This window comes from Polyodon spathula, chromosome 27, assembly GCF_017654505.1.
Source record: "Polyodon spathula isolate WHYD16114869_AA chromosome 27, ASM1765450v1, whole genome shotgun sequence".
NCBI classification, from domain to species: domain Eukaryota; kingdom Metazoa; phylum Chordata; class Actinopteri; order Acipenseriformes; family Polyodontidae; genus Polyodon; species Polyodon spathula.
In genome coordinates this window covers 1,811,061-1,827,936 of record NC_054560.1, presented here as the reverse complement: position 1 = coordinate 1,827,936, position 16,876 = coordinate 1,811,061, and the positions used below count along the sequence as shown (strand labels likewise).

The 16,876-nt window shown below is 38.6% G+C and overlaps 1 protein-coding gene across 3 annotated transcripts in view; it reads left to right on the top strand.

The window, feature by feature from the left end:
* Positions 1 to 16,876, top strand: part of LOC121301455 (kelch-like protein 26) — a 17,923-nt gene extending 1,047 nt beyond the window's left edge. For 2 of the 3 annotated variants that reach the window (XM_041230873.1, XM_041230874.1), the window contains exons 2-3: positions 8,128 to 8,310; positions 12,755 to 16,876. In XM_041230873.1, coding sequence (XP_041086807.1) covers positions 8,128 to 8,310; positions 12,755 to 14,336 — 1,765 coding nt within the window. In that variant the 3' untranslated portion in view covers positions 14,337 to 16,876. The remainder of the gene's footprint in view (positions 1 to 8,127; positions 8,311 to 12,754) is intronic. The other variant, XM_041230875.1, reaches the window with a different exon arrangement.

Genomic DNA, 16,876 nt, shown 5'->3' with positions numbered 1-16,876 from the left:
ACAAGACTAATTCATGATTTTTGTAGGACAGAAAGCTGATGGCACACACACATAAAAAAAGAAAAAAGCCTGTTCTCATCGGGTTAGACTAAGAATTATTAAAAAAAAAAAAAAAAATCTCTAAATGGGACCTGGGCATCTTTCACGGAGGGACTCATACCCTGTAACTGCTTTCTTAAGTCAGTACACAGGGTTCAGAGATTGCAGTTGTATTGCTTTATTCAAATAGAAAACCATACAGACAACCTGCTTAATATCACTCCTGTTGATGTCGCCTCCGCATCTCATCACCACATCGCAGTGTCCCAGACAGAATATAACTGGATCATCAGAGACAAACTTTTCATAACATCATGATAGCAGTACAATATACTGAGCACTGTACTGGGTTTCCTATGTGTTTGATTACTGCAAAGTGTTGTAGATGCAGTCCCTATTAATACATTTACAGTCCACAGTCAGTCATGTTTGATGCCTCTTCCTTGGAAAGTCACTGTAATGAGACTCTCCGTGAGGAATTATTCACTGTTCACTTTCTAAATAAATAATTGAAATACATTAAAGGAACTTCTAATTTAATACTGGGACACATTTCTTGGGAGATGGTAGTTCGAGGGGCAATCTGCTAGCAATTTCCTAAATGAACGTGGTGATTATCAATAATCGGTGGATTGGGAACTCCTTTTATTCAATAGCAAGAAACACAAAATTGAGACTCTTCTCAAAAGCCTTCAAATAGGACTGAAAACATGCATTTACATTTTAGTAATGTAATATATGCATTGAGGAAACTACTGACTGTTCAAGCAAGAAAGACAGTTTTTTCATAAGATTCTGCCATTTCTCATCACAAAACAAATAAAAGCCGTTGCGATCAATACTAGATTAATTGTTGAGTGCTGTAAGGGTAGTAGTAAATAACTAGGTTGGTGGTATTTTTCTAGTGTTGGTCTTAAGTGACAGGCGGAGCAGCATTGTATGTTTTATAATTACCAGACTTGACAATCTTGACACTCAGATAAATCCCATGCTGGGATTTTCCCTCCATTTTATAACGAATGCAGATGTCGCTTGAATGCTGAGAATGGACAGTCTTGCATTCCAGATATTCCAGGCTGGTGTTCCTGCAATGACGTTGAGTTCTGCACATCCTGCTGATGTACATTGCACATGGCTGAGCCGCTGTCATGCAATTAAACAAGCTCATCAGGTTCATCAAGTCCCTTCACGTGAATAATGGTTATTCATTTGTTGTTCCAAAGTTTTGTCTTCTTTTATACCAAGTTGTTCAGTTTTGAGTAGCAGCCAATGCCAGGTATCTATCTGCCACATCAGCAGCAAATCTGATGGATTTTCTTAAAATTGGGAATATGTCAGCCCCCCCTAAGATTGCTAGTAGAACCTGATCTCTCCAGCTAGCACTGCTGATGAAAGTTAAATACTGTCACTGTGAGGGCTGTGAATATATTATGCTGTCAGGGAAATATTGGACTGCTGTGTAATGTCTGGCTGTGGATTGAATTGTAGACTGGAACCGGCTGCAGCCCCAGTTTGATACTGGAAAGAGATGGCAGTTTTACAGACTGGTTTTATGCTGCAGATGGAAAAGTGGCAAAATAATAAATTTTCTTTTTATTCTTAATGATTACAACCAATATATGGTATCGAGGAAATAACACATTAATAATATGGTAAGAAATTAAATATTGTAAATCCTACACAGTTGGTAAGTTTTTGTAGCTTTTATGTACATAACTTAATTAAAATTTCACTTAATGTATATTGCAATTATTTGTTTGAACTTTTTAAATGTACTAAAAAGGAGTGCTGAAAAGTGGACCAATGAGACAAACCTACAATGCACTTTATAATGTGAGACCACTATTTAACATTCTGGAAAATCTGGTCCACATTTAAACATTGCTTCACTTGTGTATGTTATAGGCGTATCTGCACTCTTAAGCATTTTTAGCAGAGTTCAGACTTTTTGTAATGTTTTTATTTTAATCTAAACTGTTGATCTAGGCTTTCTCCTGCCCTAGTATTCTGTAGCTGTGAAGCACCTGGTTTCATATTGTGCGCTGAGTGTAAAGACATCTGTGTTTAATAGTTGTTTTTAAATGTGAACTTTCAGGTTTAAAAATACAGTGCCTCTCACTGAACTAAGTTTGTTCTCACACTAAGTTTGATCATGACTGACATACCTTGACCTCCAGGTTTTTATTTCAACCAAGGAACTAAATATTTTAGCAGCAGTCTCACTGCACTTTGCAAATCTATATATTTTATAAACGTGTGCAGTTTATGAATTTGTATTAGAATAGGGTAGGTTGCTGCAAACATTTGAGAAACAGAAAACACAACAAATTTAACTTGCCTACGTTCCCGCTAGCCGCTCACCACGTCCCCACAAGCAAAACATTTTCCTTTGTGGCTCATCTATTTTTCCTGAAGTTCGCCACGGTGGCGAATAGGGCTGCCACCTTTTCCACAGACCAAACCCGGACATATTTCTCAGTCAGCCTAGCTCTGCAGTATACTATAATACAGTTTAAAACAATACCACCAGATCTCGGTACAAATCAGTAATCGTGCCGTATACACAGTATTGTGTTCTTGATATTTCTAGCAATCAAACTTGCAAGCTAGAAAAATAGTAGCTATATCATGGTAGGTTAGAGGCTACTCTTAACTGAGACAATGAGACAAGTAGCTGTGGTGATGAATAACACTGTAGTAAATCAGTGCAATTTCTGAAGAGATGATCATGGTTTGGTTTTTTTTTTTTTTTTTTTTTTTTTTTTACAAATAATTTGAGTTTGAAAATCTTGTTTGTGACGCCCCCCCCTCCCCCCCAAACATAATAAATAATAGTAAACTTTATTAATAGACGTTAAAAACTGGCACTATTGGTTGTGTGTTGGCAAAAGAGATAAAATGAGTATAAATGTGCTCGAATTTGGTTCAGGTTTTTCAATGTTACAAATGGCTGCTGCTGAATATGCAGTGTTTACACACAAACACAAACACACACACACACACGGTTTAATTACCATTATATGTAGTAAGTAACCCATGTTTTACTGTAAAGGTTATGTATTTAATTACACACGGTCAATGTAAAGCATTATTCAAACGCTGGGGCACAGTAGATTGTACAGATCAGTACTAAACACATTTCTAATAAGATAGTGGAAATCCTTTAAGCAAATAATGACCGTGTAACTGGAAATTGTGGCTGGTATTACATTTGCAGATTTGCTACCTTGGTAGATTTTGACGGTTTTTGCATTGGCATTTATCACTTAGTACGTTCACAAAGAAAAATGTGAGTTTTGTATTTCTACTGTTAATTTAAAAAACATGTTTACTTAATAAAACAGTATCTCATTTACAGTAACTAGTTATATCATCTATAATGTCGCTGCAGCAAGAGAATAACAAAGGCCTGGTAAAAATGAGTTATAATATTTATCATTCTTATATGGCCCTTCAATTTTAAGATATCAGTAATTGGAAGGATTACTAACTGCAGTCCGCTTTGACAGGCATTTGCTCACTCAGTTTTAAAACTTTGCTATGGTTAACACACACAGTGGAATGATCACACTGTCATGTAGTAATTGAAGGACAGTATTGCACGTGTGAAAACTTGAACAATAAACTTAAATGCTTTAAATTTAAAACTGGTTAATAGACTAGCAAGCACTGGCAAAATTAACTTTTTTGTATGGTGTAGAAGTAATTTATTTTAACATATTTATTAGGGACTTTGCGTTACCTGCTCTGTGGATAGGAGTATCTACACGTATCGACAATAACAATCCAAAGTAAATGTCCACCATTGTTACAGATTTTTTTTCTAAATAATAAGAATAAATAAAAAACACACACAACTGCTTAACCTACAGGTACCACAGTAGCAGGCGCAGTTTATACAACCTCAGAGTTTCTGATCGCATTACAAATTCCAAATTTCCTAAATCCATTGATGGAAATGTCCGGTCTGTTTTTAATTTTTTTTTTTTTAAGCAAATTGGATTCATCACTCACTGCCATTCACATATTCAGTTTGACATCTGACACATTCGTTCCCTTGCCCAGTGCGCGCTTCTGTGCTGCATACCGCCAGCCTGTTAGAGGGCGGGACTGTACACTGTATGCCACACTGTGATTGGTGGAAGTATTATTGACAATCAAATCCAAACTGCCAATAAAGACTCCAAATTACACTCCAAAATGTCCAGTTTATATACGATATGTCAAAGAAAATATTAAAGGAATGTTGGTGTTTTTTTTATGCATTTAATTTAAAACCGGACATTAGGGTGATTTGGGTTTGTTAATTCCTGCCACCCGGACACAAATGCCAATTCCCGGACTGTATGGGTCAAACCCGGACAAGTGGCAACCCTAGTGGCCATCTTTGAAGAATGTGCTTGTGTGAGACCGCCAGCACATTCACCGTGTGCTGGTAGATGAATCAATACAGACTGTTTAGTTTGATTTCATTTTGCCCAATGAAAGCTCTTTAGCTTGATCACGTAACATACGCATGCCACAAACGTTGTGTTTGGAGGGAGGCCAGAGGCTCTAATTAGAAACAGTCAGCGGACGACGCTGTTTGTAAAAAAATGGCACCCAAACAAATTTTTTTATAAAACAAGCTGTACACACCAGTTACCAGAATCATGTTCCGAAAGATGTAGCCCAAGGAATACCAGTCACCATGCACACACAACTAAAATATGAACGTGGTACTAATCATAGAGAGGTGAAGCAGTCATGGTTTCAAACCCTCTGGTCCCGAAAGAACATTTTCACAGACGGCAAGCCAGAAACAAGCTGCTACAAGATCACAGCTAAGTTTTTGGGGTTTTTTTGCTATCTCTTTAAAATGTGTTAATGTATTTTGGAAATAGTAACAGAGTGGATTCGAAAGAGGAGTAATTTAATAAAATAAACACATTTATTAGATTTAAAAGGATTCGTCTCACTATGATTCATTGAGTTTTAATATCAGAATCGGTGCAATATTACTGTCAGTAGTCATAGGTGAAAGAACACCTTTTTTTATACACAGTAGTGGCTGTATAATCCTACTTATGTTATTAATCACATTACAGTGCATTCTGTTTATAAGAATCACATCTGTCTTAAAAGCGGACCAATATGATTACTGTGGTGCAGAATCAAACTTAGTATGATCGAAATGGCTTAGCCAGTAACTTTGTGATTGGGGGGGGGGGGGGGGGGGGGGGGGGGTATAGAAAGGGGGGGGCCCGTTCAACCGCATTCCTTCGTAACATTGTTTTCTTTGGTTTTGAACTCATTCTCTAGATCACAAACAAGGAGTGTTTCAATAAAAAAAGCTCCAGCTGAGAGCTAGGTTTATTTTGTTTGTTTTATTAGCAGTTGTTTCGCCACCGCAGTGTAAGAAAAATAAAACCAACACCAGTTTAAAACTGTAAATCAAGACTCCAGCCTGATAATTTACACTGTCCTCGGCCACTCTGTCACATTACAATTAGCAAAAGCGTGCCATCAGCAGTTTAAATACAGTATACAAATGTCAATGGTGCTCAATCACTGAGGACAATACATCAAAACAAGTGGGTCATTTACAGTTTCACAGCCCAAACATGTGGTAAGCAATGGTGTAATTCCATGAACAGTTCACTGGTAGTGCATCATGTCACCGAGGACAGTGCATTCAACTCGTTGTGGGGGTAAGCATAAGCATCATGCGTAAGCATCTTGGTTAGTACCATCACGGTTTCAAATTAAGTTTACTCAAAGTTGAGATCTATGGTCACTACAGAACTTGGACTAAGTTGAATATCGGGAAAGTGCCTAGTTTCACTGCCATGCGGTGTTACTTGTACATGGCCTTGAATGTAAATGACTTTACAGACAGTATTTTTACTGTCGGGACTACCACTGCATTTAAACATTTGTATGGCTTATGGTAATATATTAATTTAAACGGATATGCAAAGCGCCCCACCCCTCCTCCTCCTCACTGCAACTCCCCTCCTCCTCCTCACTGCAATCCCACTCCCTCTACATGCATATCACACAATATCACTGCTGTATTCAGTGAACGTGTATTCACTTTATTGAAACACATTTTCACTAACAGAGAACACAAAAAACATACCTGCACAATGCAGTGGCGCAGTCAAGTTTGATTACAAACAATGTAGTGTTTCCTGCATCATTGCACTATACACACTGCCTACGTGCCTAATCACACGAGATGTGATTAAATTCATATTCAAAAACAGCTTTTATTGGCTGTACACGTCATTGCACTTGATACAGTATCGTATTACACGCAGTCAGTTTGCCCGGAAATTATTCTTATAAGTGGATTGCTTAATTCTTACATGCAGATTATTTTACATTGGCTGGTATAGGAATAATTTGGTCCCAGTAGTTTTGATCACTATATGCGATCACTTGATTCTTATAAACGGACTGCACTGTAGTACAATCTTGTGTAACTAGATTGGTCAGGGAAGCATCAATATGAACATACACTAATAGCACTGTCTACTGGCACAATTTTGCTTTACCATTCTGTAGTGGAAAGAAAATCACGTCAGTCAAAATAATGTTAACGATTATGGAGTACATGAATATCTCTGCAAACCTATTCAGAATTTAGGAAATCTGTAATGACATTTTTTCACATGGGACTAAGTTTGGCATTTATTAAATGGGAATCAGAGTTATAGTGCAAATTAAATATCATATTTATGTGTATTATAAATGGTAAAACACATATTTTTGCCTTGCTGAAACAGTATGTTTATAACTTGTTTATAGTATTGTTAAGTGGCTAAAGTTTTTCCAGTGTGGCTAAAAATCTTAAGTTACTTTAGCCAGTGTGGCTAACTAAATGAAAGTCTTAGAGGGAACGTAGCTTGCTATCTTCTGAATAGATCATAGATTTCTGTGGCAGGACAGCTGCAGGTTTCACAGACCCTACTTTTGCAAGGTAGTCCAGGATTGCACAGAGAAACAAACAGCAACAAAAGCACCACGGTTAGAAATGGGACTCTTGCCAGCAAGTGACAGCCACAAATGAAATGTTTACTAGGAAGTGGTTTAACTTTTCATGGAAATACAATAGGCTATCATTTGTATCCAGGTCCACTTGTGCAATTTTTTTTTATTTTAAGGTAATTTCCCCTTACTTTACATCAGGATTTTAGTACGTTGTTTTTTATGAGATGTGATGAATATTAAAAGATGATATTGTTTAAAGAATGCGCTCACATAAAAAAATCAATGCAAATTCAAGGTATGGGGGCTCCCGAGTGGTGCATCTGGTAAAGGCACTCAGAGTGGAGTGGAGTGCAGGATGTGCCCTATAGCCTGGAGGTCGCCAATTTGAGTCCAGGCTATACTCTTGCCGACCGTAGACGAGAGCTCCCAGGGGGCGGCGCACAATTGGCCGAGTGCCACCCAGGGAATATGGCTTAGGTCGGCCAGGGTGTCCTTGGCTCACCGTGCACCAGCGACACCTGTAGTCTGGCCGAGCGCCTGCGGGCTTGCCTATAAGCTGCCCAGAGCTGCGTTGTTCTCCGACGCTGTAGCTCTGAGGTGGCTGCACAGTGAGTCTGCAGTGTGAAAAAATGCAGTAGAAAGACGGAACACGCTTCGGTGGACAGCATGTGTTTGTCTTCACTGCTCCCGAGTCAGCGCGGGGGTAGTAGCGGTGAGCTGAGCCTAGAAAAATAATTGGATATGCCAAATTGGGAGAAAATAATAAAAAATAATTGACGATTGCTATATTAAAAAATAAATAAATAAAATCAAGGTATGCACAAAATTGCACAAGGTAGACTACATAAGATTCAGTGTTTTGTCTTCTGAACTTGTGTAAGCAGTCAGGCCATGTGAGCCTTGTTTAATATTATATAACCCGAGCCGTCCGTATTTGTAGTCGCCCCTTCAGTATTGCAGTCTATTGAAATGTGGAAACCTGCATGCACTGAATACTGAAATGATGCTTCCAACTGCTAGGGCAGTTAATAATTCATGGTAGGAGGGAGGGAGGTAAGGAGAGCAGGAGGGTGGAAAGTGCTTACAGAGTTTCTTGTGGCTTGTCTCTTGCAGCATGGCTAACAAGAACAGCACTCTGCGCTGCACATTCTCTGCCCCTGGCCACAGCACCACACTCCTGCAGGGTCTCTCTGCGCTACGAGCACAGGGGCAACTCCTTGACGTCGTCCTCACCATCAATGAGGAGCAGTTCCTGGTCCACAAAGCCGTCCTCGCCTCCTGCAGTGACTATTTCAGGTACAACCCCAGGGCTCCCATACACTGGCTGGGTGTCACGTCAGACTTTGCTTAGTTGTGGTGTAAGTCTTTACTTTCACGCTGGGGATTCTGTTTAATTTCCTAAATGTTTAAACTTAAACATATTGGGAATTTAAAAAAGGAGCACTAAAGCATTAATGTGGATAAGACTACATGTGTACAGCAATGATGTGTGTATGGAAAAGACTTTCTGTGAGTACTGAAATAAGTTTACACTGCACACCTTCTTTATAAACACTGCAGCACGTCTCTATTTGAAATGCATATCTCTGACATGGTTAAACATTTTGGAACCGTTATAAACATTTAGTACTTGGAAAACGTTTAAACTCTAAGCTATTAACATCCCTATTTTACACATTCCCTTATAGAGGCTTTACATTTTAAACTTTTTTTATACTGGTGCAACACAGTGTACAAAAAGGCATCGCTTTTTATATGTTAGATTCTGTTCCATTTTCTGAAGCTTTTGGCACAGTGGATAATGAGCTTCTGTCTCAAAGACTTGTGGAAATGAGTATAGGTGAGAAGGCAGTTCGGTGGTTTAATAATTGTCGAACCCAAAGTATTAACTTTAAGGATTAACCTCTAAGTATTGAATTCAAAAAAGGAGTTCCTCTGGGATCGGACCAGTCTTGTTTACTCTTTACATTAACAACCTGGGCGTCAGTATTGAAAATCCTCAATTAAATGATGATGCTGTATTGTACTCTAATGGCTCTTCGCTTGACCTGGTTAATAAAAACATGCAGGAAGCTTTCAGGATCATTCAGCAACATTTGTTGGATTTGACTTGTGTTAAACAGTGTCAGACTTTAAACAAAGACTGTATTGAACTAGTAAATAACTACAAATATTGGTAGTATAGTTAGATAGGAATTTGAATTGTAACAACAGGTAATGATTGATGTGCTTGCAAAAAAAAAAAAAAAAAAAAAAAAAAAATTGGAATTGGGTTGCACAAACTAGAAAACAACTGATCTTGAGTACATTTTTGCCTCTGATTGACTATAGTGACATTATTTACAGAGTATCTGCTATGACAGTCTAAGGAGAACTGGATCCTTTCTGCATTGAGGTTCAGAACAAACCTGGGTTGTTCCTTTCATTGTGATTTATATAGATTGGCTGGTCTGACTTCTTTATCTTCGTGAGAGTGAAACACTGCTGCATAATTGTTTAGAAGGTTATCCTTAGCAAAAGCCCAGATTGTCTTTGGGCTCAAAGCCTGTCGGTTATTTTCCTCTGAATAAAAGCACACGCTTATTTGGTAAATACTTTGTCTGTATGTCCCTTTGTAGTCTTTGCTGTTTTTCTGCCATTTGTGCAATTTCACAGTACAATAGCATGACACTGTCATATTGAATTAGCGAGTGAAAGAAAATGCTTTAGTGACATGGTGGTTCAGATTTTCCTGAGGGTGTGTTTGGTTGTCATTGGTAAGAAGTCTGCAGCAAATCTCTACTGTTTAATAATAAGCCATGGGCCTGTGCTCTCCTGGAGCACAGTTTGGTAATACAGTACACACTGCGTGTAGTACAGCGGTGGCTCGAACTTCAGTGCTAACCTGGCCCTCTGTGGGCCTCTTTCAGCAGAGACCGCAGGTGGCTCAGTGTTGTTGATCCCAGCGTCTGCTAGAAATAGGTTGAGACCACCAAAGCAGTGGAGACGGGTTTGAACCCAGGCCTCCAGAGGTTAAAGACTTCATGAGAGGTTAATTAGAAGTTAACAAGTAGCATTGTGAGGTGACACCCAATGGTGTTTATTGCAGTTCAGTGACTTTAAACCTTATCCACATTTTTAATGAGGTTCTTTGTCTTCAATTTCCAGTTCTCATCTGATCATCTGTGCTCTTGTAAACGTGTGTGTGTGTATATGCCCTTCACTATAATGAGCCTTTGGCTATAACAAACCTGGCCCCTGCAACATTCTGGTCTGTACGCACAGGATACCACCTCTGCAGTGAAGTAAGCTCTTTTATCTTAAAAATGCGGACTGTGTAAAACTGCCTCTGAATCGAAAATAATTTTATGTTGCAACAATGCTGGAAGCTATAAATAATTTGAAAAAAGGAGTAACACAGGCATGTCTCTGTTGTGAATATTGGTTGTCAAAAACCACTTTTTTGTCTTAAAACATGCGGCAAAGTAAAATTGATTAAAGCAAAAAAAAAAAAAAAAAAAACCTGTAGCTCGGATTAACTTTTCATGTTGGGTTGGTTAGGCATAAAGGTTTGGGATTCTTGTATGTTGGATTAAGATTGGGTGCACCTTGAACTGATTAGTTTTAGATTGATTTTGAATAAATGTTCAGCTTCAATTCGAGATTGGTGCTTTCTGTAGTGAGTTTTAATACTTTAACGAACAGGATAAATCAAAGGCGGAATACTGCATACACGAGACGAACAGGTACATGTAATTCTACTTGTATTCACAATCTCATCTCATTAACTTACTCCAACAGTTTATCCTTCATTTTGATTGTCCTTTCACTATAACAAACCACTCAATATAATGAACAAAAGGCTTGGACCCCAGCTGGTTCGTTATAGCGAGGGTGTACTGTATATATAGATTAGTGCTGGGATGAACATGTTCATGTTCGGATATTCGCTCATTACTTAAATATTCGTTCAGATATTTGCTCATTTTTCAAAAACTAATAAAAGCCATTAATTGCACAGAACGCAGGCAGACTGCAGCAGGGGCAGGGGGGCGCGGCCCCTGTGTGTGTGCCTTTATTTTACAGCAAGTCCTTACAATGTGTAACATGTTAAAATAGAACAATATCCCAGGAGCAAAGAATATGTTGTGTAGGCCTTGCATTATCCCACTGAATTAGATACCAAACAAAGGATGCCAAATAGCAGTTGCATCGTTATAATAACAGGTGAGCCGTGAAAAATAATTGACAAATGCTATTGTTATGACCATGTTTGAACTGATGTGAAAATTGTATTAATATTTCTAAAGTAAAAATGAAATTTGTCATTCACTCTGGTATTTTGAATGGATTGTCTGTTTTGTATCAAATCTTATTTTACTCTTCATGGCGGAGCATCTAGCTGCATTTTTGTATTTGCTCTGCATACTTGTTGGTGTGCATACATATTTAAACAGCACATTTATTTTCACTGTTAGCCAAAGTTTATAACCAAATAGATTGTTGCTTCACTTAATTTATGTTAAAATATCCACGTAGTCCACTGCTATCAATATAATTCTGATTTTTGGTTTTAAACGATAAAACACCCACGATACAAAAAATAATTAAATCAGTGGATAGCCAATAAACACCGGAAACCACCAGGAAAACAGTGTAAATGGTTAATCAGTTCACCTCGACTTCACCCCTTTCCCATTAAAAAAAATAAATTAAATAAAACCTGGTACAGATTAAATATATACACATGCACACACACACACACACACACACACACACACACTTCCTGCTTTCGTGCCTTGTATCTATCATTGGGTCATTCTGAATACTTTAAACCACCCCAACTACTGAGTGACAGCACATTCCTACATTTCTATTGGAGACTCTGCTTGCGAGATTTAAAAGGAGATTACAGTTAGGAATGGAGGGTTGTTAGCAGGATTTAAAGCTGTATTACAGTTGAGATACAGAAGATTTAAAACAGAATTACAAATTGTGGCAAAATGTACAAAAATGCCTACACACAAAAACCCCAGAAGAATATGCCTGTGACCATAGGGATTTCACTGTGGAAGACAGCAAAGGAAAGAAGTTACAACTGAAGTGTGCATGTACTGTTGAGTTAATGTGCATATTGTTTCAGTAACTGAAAACACTCATTTCATACAGTATATTAAAAACGGAAGCCCCGAAGAGAACTGTTTACTTAACTCAAAAATAGCAAAAAAATAAGCACTGAATAATAAAATGAATAAACACCAAACAGAAGCCCAAAATGTAATCTACATTTAAACTGTTCCATGGATGTTTTACAGTATCTAGTATGTTAAATATTTCGAAAAATGTAATTATACATTTCATTGAACTATTTCACTGACCCACACTTGTGTCGGTTACACTCTACATTGTGAACACGATAACTATTCATTTTGCACCAATCTACAACAAACTTATTTTACACACCTAGAATCCTATAGAAGTTTCAGAATACATTTTTATCTAACCACCTACTTGTTCTGGGATTATGAGGACCCTCTGTATGTGACTGCACTGGTTTTATAGTCGTGGATGTACAACACAAAGTACCTATTAGAATTCTGAATAGTTACATTGGGCTTCATTCTAGAACTCTTTAAGCAATCACAAAATCAAAAAATGCAGAAGCAGTGGCGATACTTAAAATTTGTACATATACACTGCTGGACATTCAGTAAAGCTTATACAATGTGACTGATTGTCTGTTTCTAATCTTGATTTACAGAGCCATGTTTACTGGGGGGATGCGAGAGTCTAATCAAGACGCTGTTGAGCTGAAAGGTGTGTCAGCAAGAGGACTGAAGCACATCGTTGATTTTGCATACAGCGCTGAAGTGACGTTGGACCTGGATTGCATCCAGGATGTGCTGGGGGCAGCCGTGTTCCTGCAGATGCTGCCAGTTGTTGAGCTCTGCGAGGAGTTCCTCAAATCGGCTATGAGCGTGGAGACCTGTTTAAACATCGGACAAATGGCTACCACCTTCAGCCTTTCTTCTCTGAAGGAGTCTGTGGACGCCTTCACTTTCCGGCATTTCCTCCAGATTGCTGAGGAGGACGACTTCCTTCACATTCCACTGGAGAGGCTGGTCTTTTTCCTTCAAAGCAACAAACTGAAAAACTGCAACGAGATCAACCTTTTCCATGCTGCAATCCGCTGGCTACAGCACGAGGAATCCAGGCGCGCGAGTGCCAGCCAGGTCCTGTGTCACATCCGCTTTCCGCTAATGAAATCCTCAGAGCTGGTGGACAGTGTCCAGACCGTTGATATCATGGTGGAAGACGTCTTATGCAGACAGTACCTCTTAGAGGCCTTTAACTACCAGATCCTGCCTTTCCGCCAGCACGAGATGCAGTCGCCTCGGACGAAAATCCGATCGGATGTTGTGTCTCTCATTACATTCGGTGGCACCCCTTACACAGACAATGACCGGACTGTAAGCAGCAAAGTCTACTATCTCCCCGACATCGGTGCCAGGCAGTTTAAAGAGCTGACTGAAATGGAGACTTGCTGCAGCCACGCCTGCGTTTCCATTCTGGATAATTCCGTCTACGTTGTCGGAGGGCAGCAATTGCAGTACCGTAGCGGGGAAGGTGCGGTGGACATTTGTTACCGCTACGATCCTCACTTGAACCGATGGCTCCGGATACAGTCGATGCAGGAAAGCAGAATACAGTTCCAGCTGAACATCTTGCAAGGCCAGCTTTATGCCACAGGAGGGCGTAATCGGTCTGGAAGCTTATCCTCGGTGGAATGCTACTGCCCCAAAAAGAACGAGTGGACATACGTTGATTCTTTAAAGCGCAGGATTTGGGGTCACGCTGGCGCCCCCTGTGGGGGAAAGCTGTATATTTCCGGTGGATACGGCGTCTCTGTAGAAGATAAAAAGACTCTTCATTGCTACGACCCTGCGGTGAACCAGTGGGAGTTTAAAGCCCCGATGAATGAACCGAGAGTACTGCACGCAATGGTTGAGACCAGTGGCCGGATCTATGCACTGGGAGGCAGGATGGATCATGTTGACCGCTGCTTCGATGTCTTAGCTGTGGAATATTACATTCCCGACACGGATCAGTGGACTACTGTAAGCCCTATGCGAGCTGGCCAGTCGGAGGCTGGATGCTGCTTGTTGGATAAGAAGATATACATTGTTGGGGGCTATAACTGGCATTTAAATAACGTGACGAGCATTGTACAAGTTTATAATAGTGAGACTGATGAATGGGAACGAGACTTGCATTTCCCTGAATCCTTTGCCGGAATAGCATGTGTGCCAGTTATACTCCCACAGATAACCACTCAGCGATAACCATGCCGCAGAAACCAGTGAAATAATAGCATGCTATTTGTTGATATAATAAATGCAGAGAATGTATAAACTTAGTAAAGACGCATTTTGATGGAACCTGTTGATTTTGAACATTTTTAGAGGATTTTTGATAGTGTTTTAAATTAATCAGTGTATGTATATATTATATAGTCTTAGAAAATGTAATTTTTTTATAATTAAATATAATGGAGTATAGGTATTGTGAAAGAGATTATATTGATTTAACTGCTCTCCTTCAAGGTAGATACTTAGATTGCAATTTATTTTTTACTTTCCTTAGCTTTTTATATTTGCTGTCGATCTGAGTTTTTTTTTTTTTTTCATATGACTGGGGTGCTTGAACTGTTTTGAAAATCAATCGCCATTTTATTTTACCAATTAAGTCAGCCGAGTTCAAATTCAGATTTTCAATTACTTACACAGCTGCAATGCAAAAATTACAAGCAAAGCTAAACCGATAAACTGCTTCCAACAATACAAACTAATATCACAAAGTACTGTATAGTATACAACCGGTGGTAGTGAAGTACAGACTCCGCACACCAGATATCCACCAGCAATGAGTCAATATTTTGAGTGAAGAGATCAACAGATAGTTCAATTCAACTTTTTTTGAAGGGTATTACAAACATCAGCAGACAAGAATCTGAAAGAGTGTCTGCCAAAAGCAGTTGGGAACAGTTCATTTCATGAATGTATTAGATCCCAATTGATGATGAGAGAAAAGCCATTAAATTCCGAAGGTACCCAGGTGTGTTCTGCCAGCTAATGAACATGTACCAGGTTTGATTAACATGCCTTGTAGTAGGGGAGGGGCAATTCAAAAAGACTGTATAAAAAGTACTGCAGGGTGCATTACTGGATAATTGCAGTGTGTGTAAAACAAAACTTAGCGAAGTTGCTGGAATGTTTCTTGCACTTCCTCGTTCTGGCCATTCTGTCACTTGACCCCATAAGCCTAAACAATCACATTGTGTCATATATTGCATTGTATAAAGAGTGTTCTGAAAATGTGTCTAATTATTACTCAGATAAGCCCATAGTAAAAATTGCAGAGGCTCAGTAGTGGAGCAATGGCAATTAGGACTACTCAAAATGATTGCATCGTACAGTATTTTGCAGGTAGGCTTGTGCTTGCGTGATTTTGACCGGGTTTTTCACAGTATACAGGAGAACCCACCTTCTGTCTTCAACTCTCAGGGCAATAGTTTCTACTATGCACCTCGACTCGGTATTTGAATATTATGGGGTTATTGGACAGCCAGTGTCTGTGCTGGCAAAATATCGGCACAAGTAGAAGGCCTATAACTATTATATACAGCTTTATTATTAATATACACGTTAAAAATCCAGCTGTGTTTGTTTTCTAAGCAGTACCAACCTTTATTTAGTCCACTGCAATTGCATTGAAAAGGTTGATGAAGAGAATACCGCTAAGAAGCACTGTCTTGATGGCTTTGCACTTGAATGGAATTCCTAGAGGTGCCTCGGGTATAATGTTTATTTTTAAAGCAGTCAGCTGTGCTGATAGAAAGCACAGCATGGTAAAACCTGAAAGTGGCAAGGGTGGTGTTTATGTTTAAAAATAAAAAGCATAACTTTATTTCGTGTTGAAATTCTACGGTTTCTACGATTGTTCATTTGAATGCTATTTTGTGATGTCTGTGCTTTGAAAAAGACTGCTTAGTTGTTCACAATGTATTCACAATTGGTCTTGGTGGTTCTGTTTCAATATAGTTTTTTAAAATCTTTTTTTTTTTTTTTTTTTTTTCTGTAATCTGACTTTACAATGCCAGTGCTGAACAGGCTTCCTTATTCCATTTAAATCACATGGTAATGTGTCCTTTCATCAGTGACACAAAAATGATAACTCAGTATTGGAGGAGCAACAGAACCGCTCAGATTCATTGCAAACAACATACAATAGTAAGGGTAATGAAAAAGGCATTCAGAATTACATTTGAAACTACTTACTGTTAGCAGTATAAGAAAAACATTGTAGTCAACTCCATAAGCATTACATACTTTGAATTAAGTACAGCAGGATAATAGTTCAAAGCATTTTGAAATTAAATTAAGTACAATTTTAATATATTTTTCCATTGCAGGTAAAGCTTTATAAATCTTTTTTTCTCTCTTTTTCAATAAATGACTTCATATTTAAGTGAAGAAGACTTTAAATACATATTGAGGGCATAAAATGACTACCTTTACACTAGACAGAAGTGTGTGTAAACCAAACACTTAGGCTAACATCTGACATGCATACTTTAGTAAATGCTTAACATTTAAGTTAGCTTTTCAGATCTTAACAGCACTTCTCTAAAATACAACTGCATCAAGTGTTCTTTTGTTTTGCTGGCAATACACAGCATTGTGCTAGATGGCGCTAGTGCTTTCTAATATAGGCAATGGCTGATGTAACCTTCACTATATACAGTGCGGTGAAAAAGTATTTGCCCCCTGTATGACTTTCTGCATATTTGCATATTTTTGACACTGAATGTTATTAGATCTTC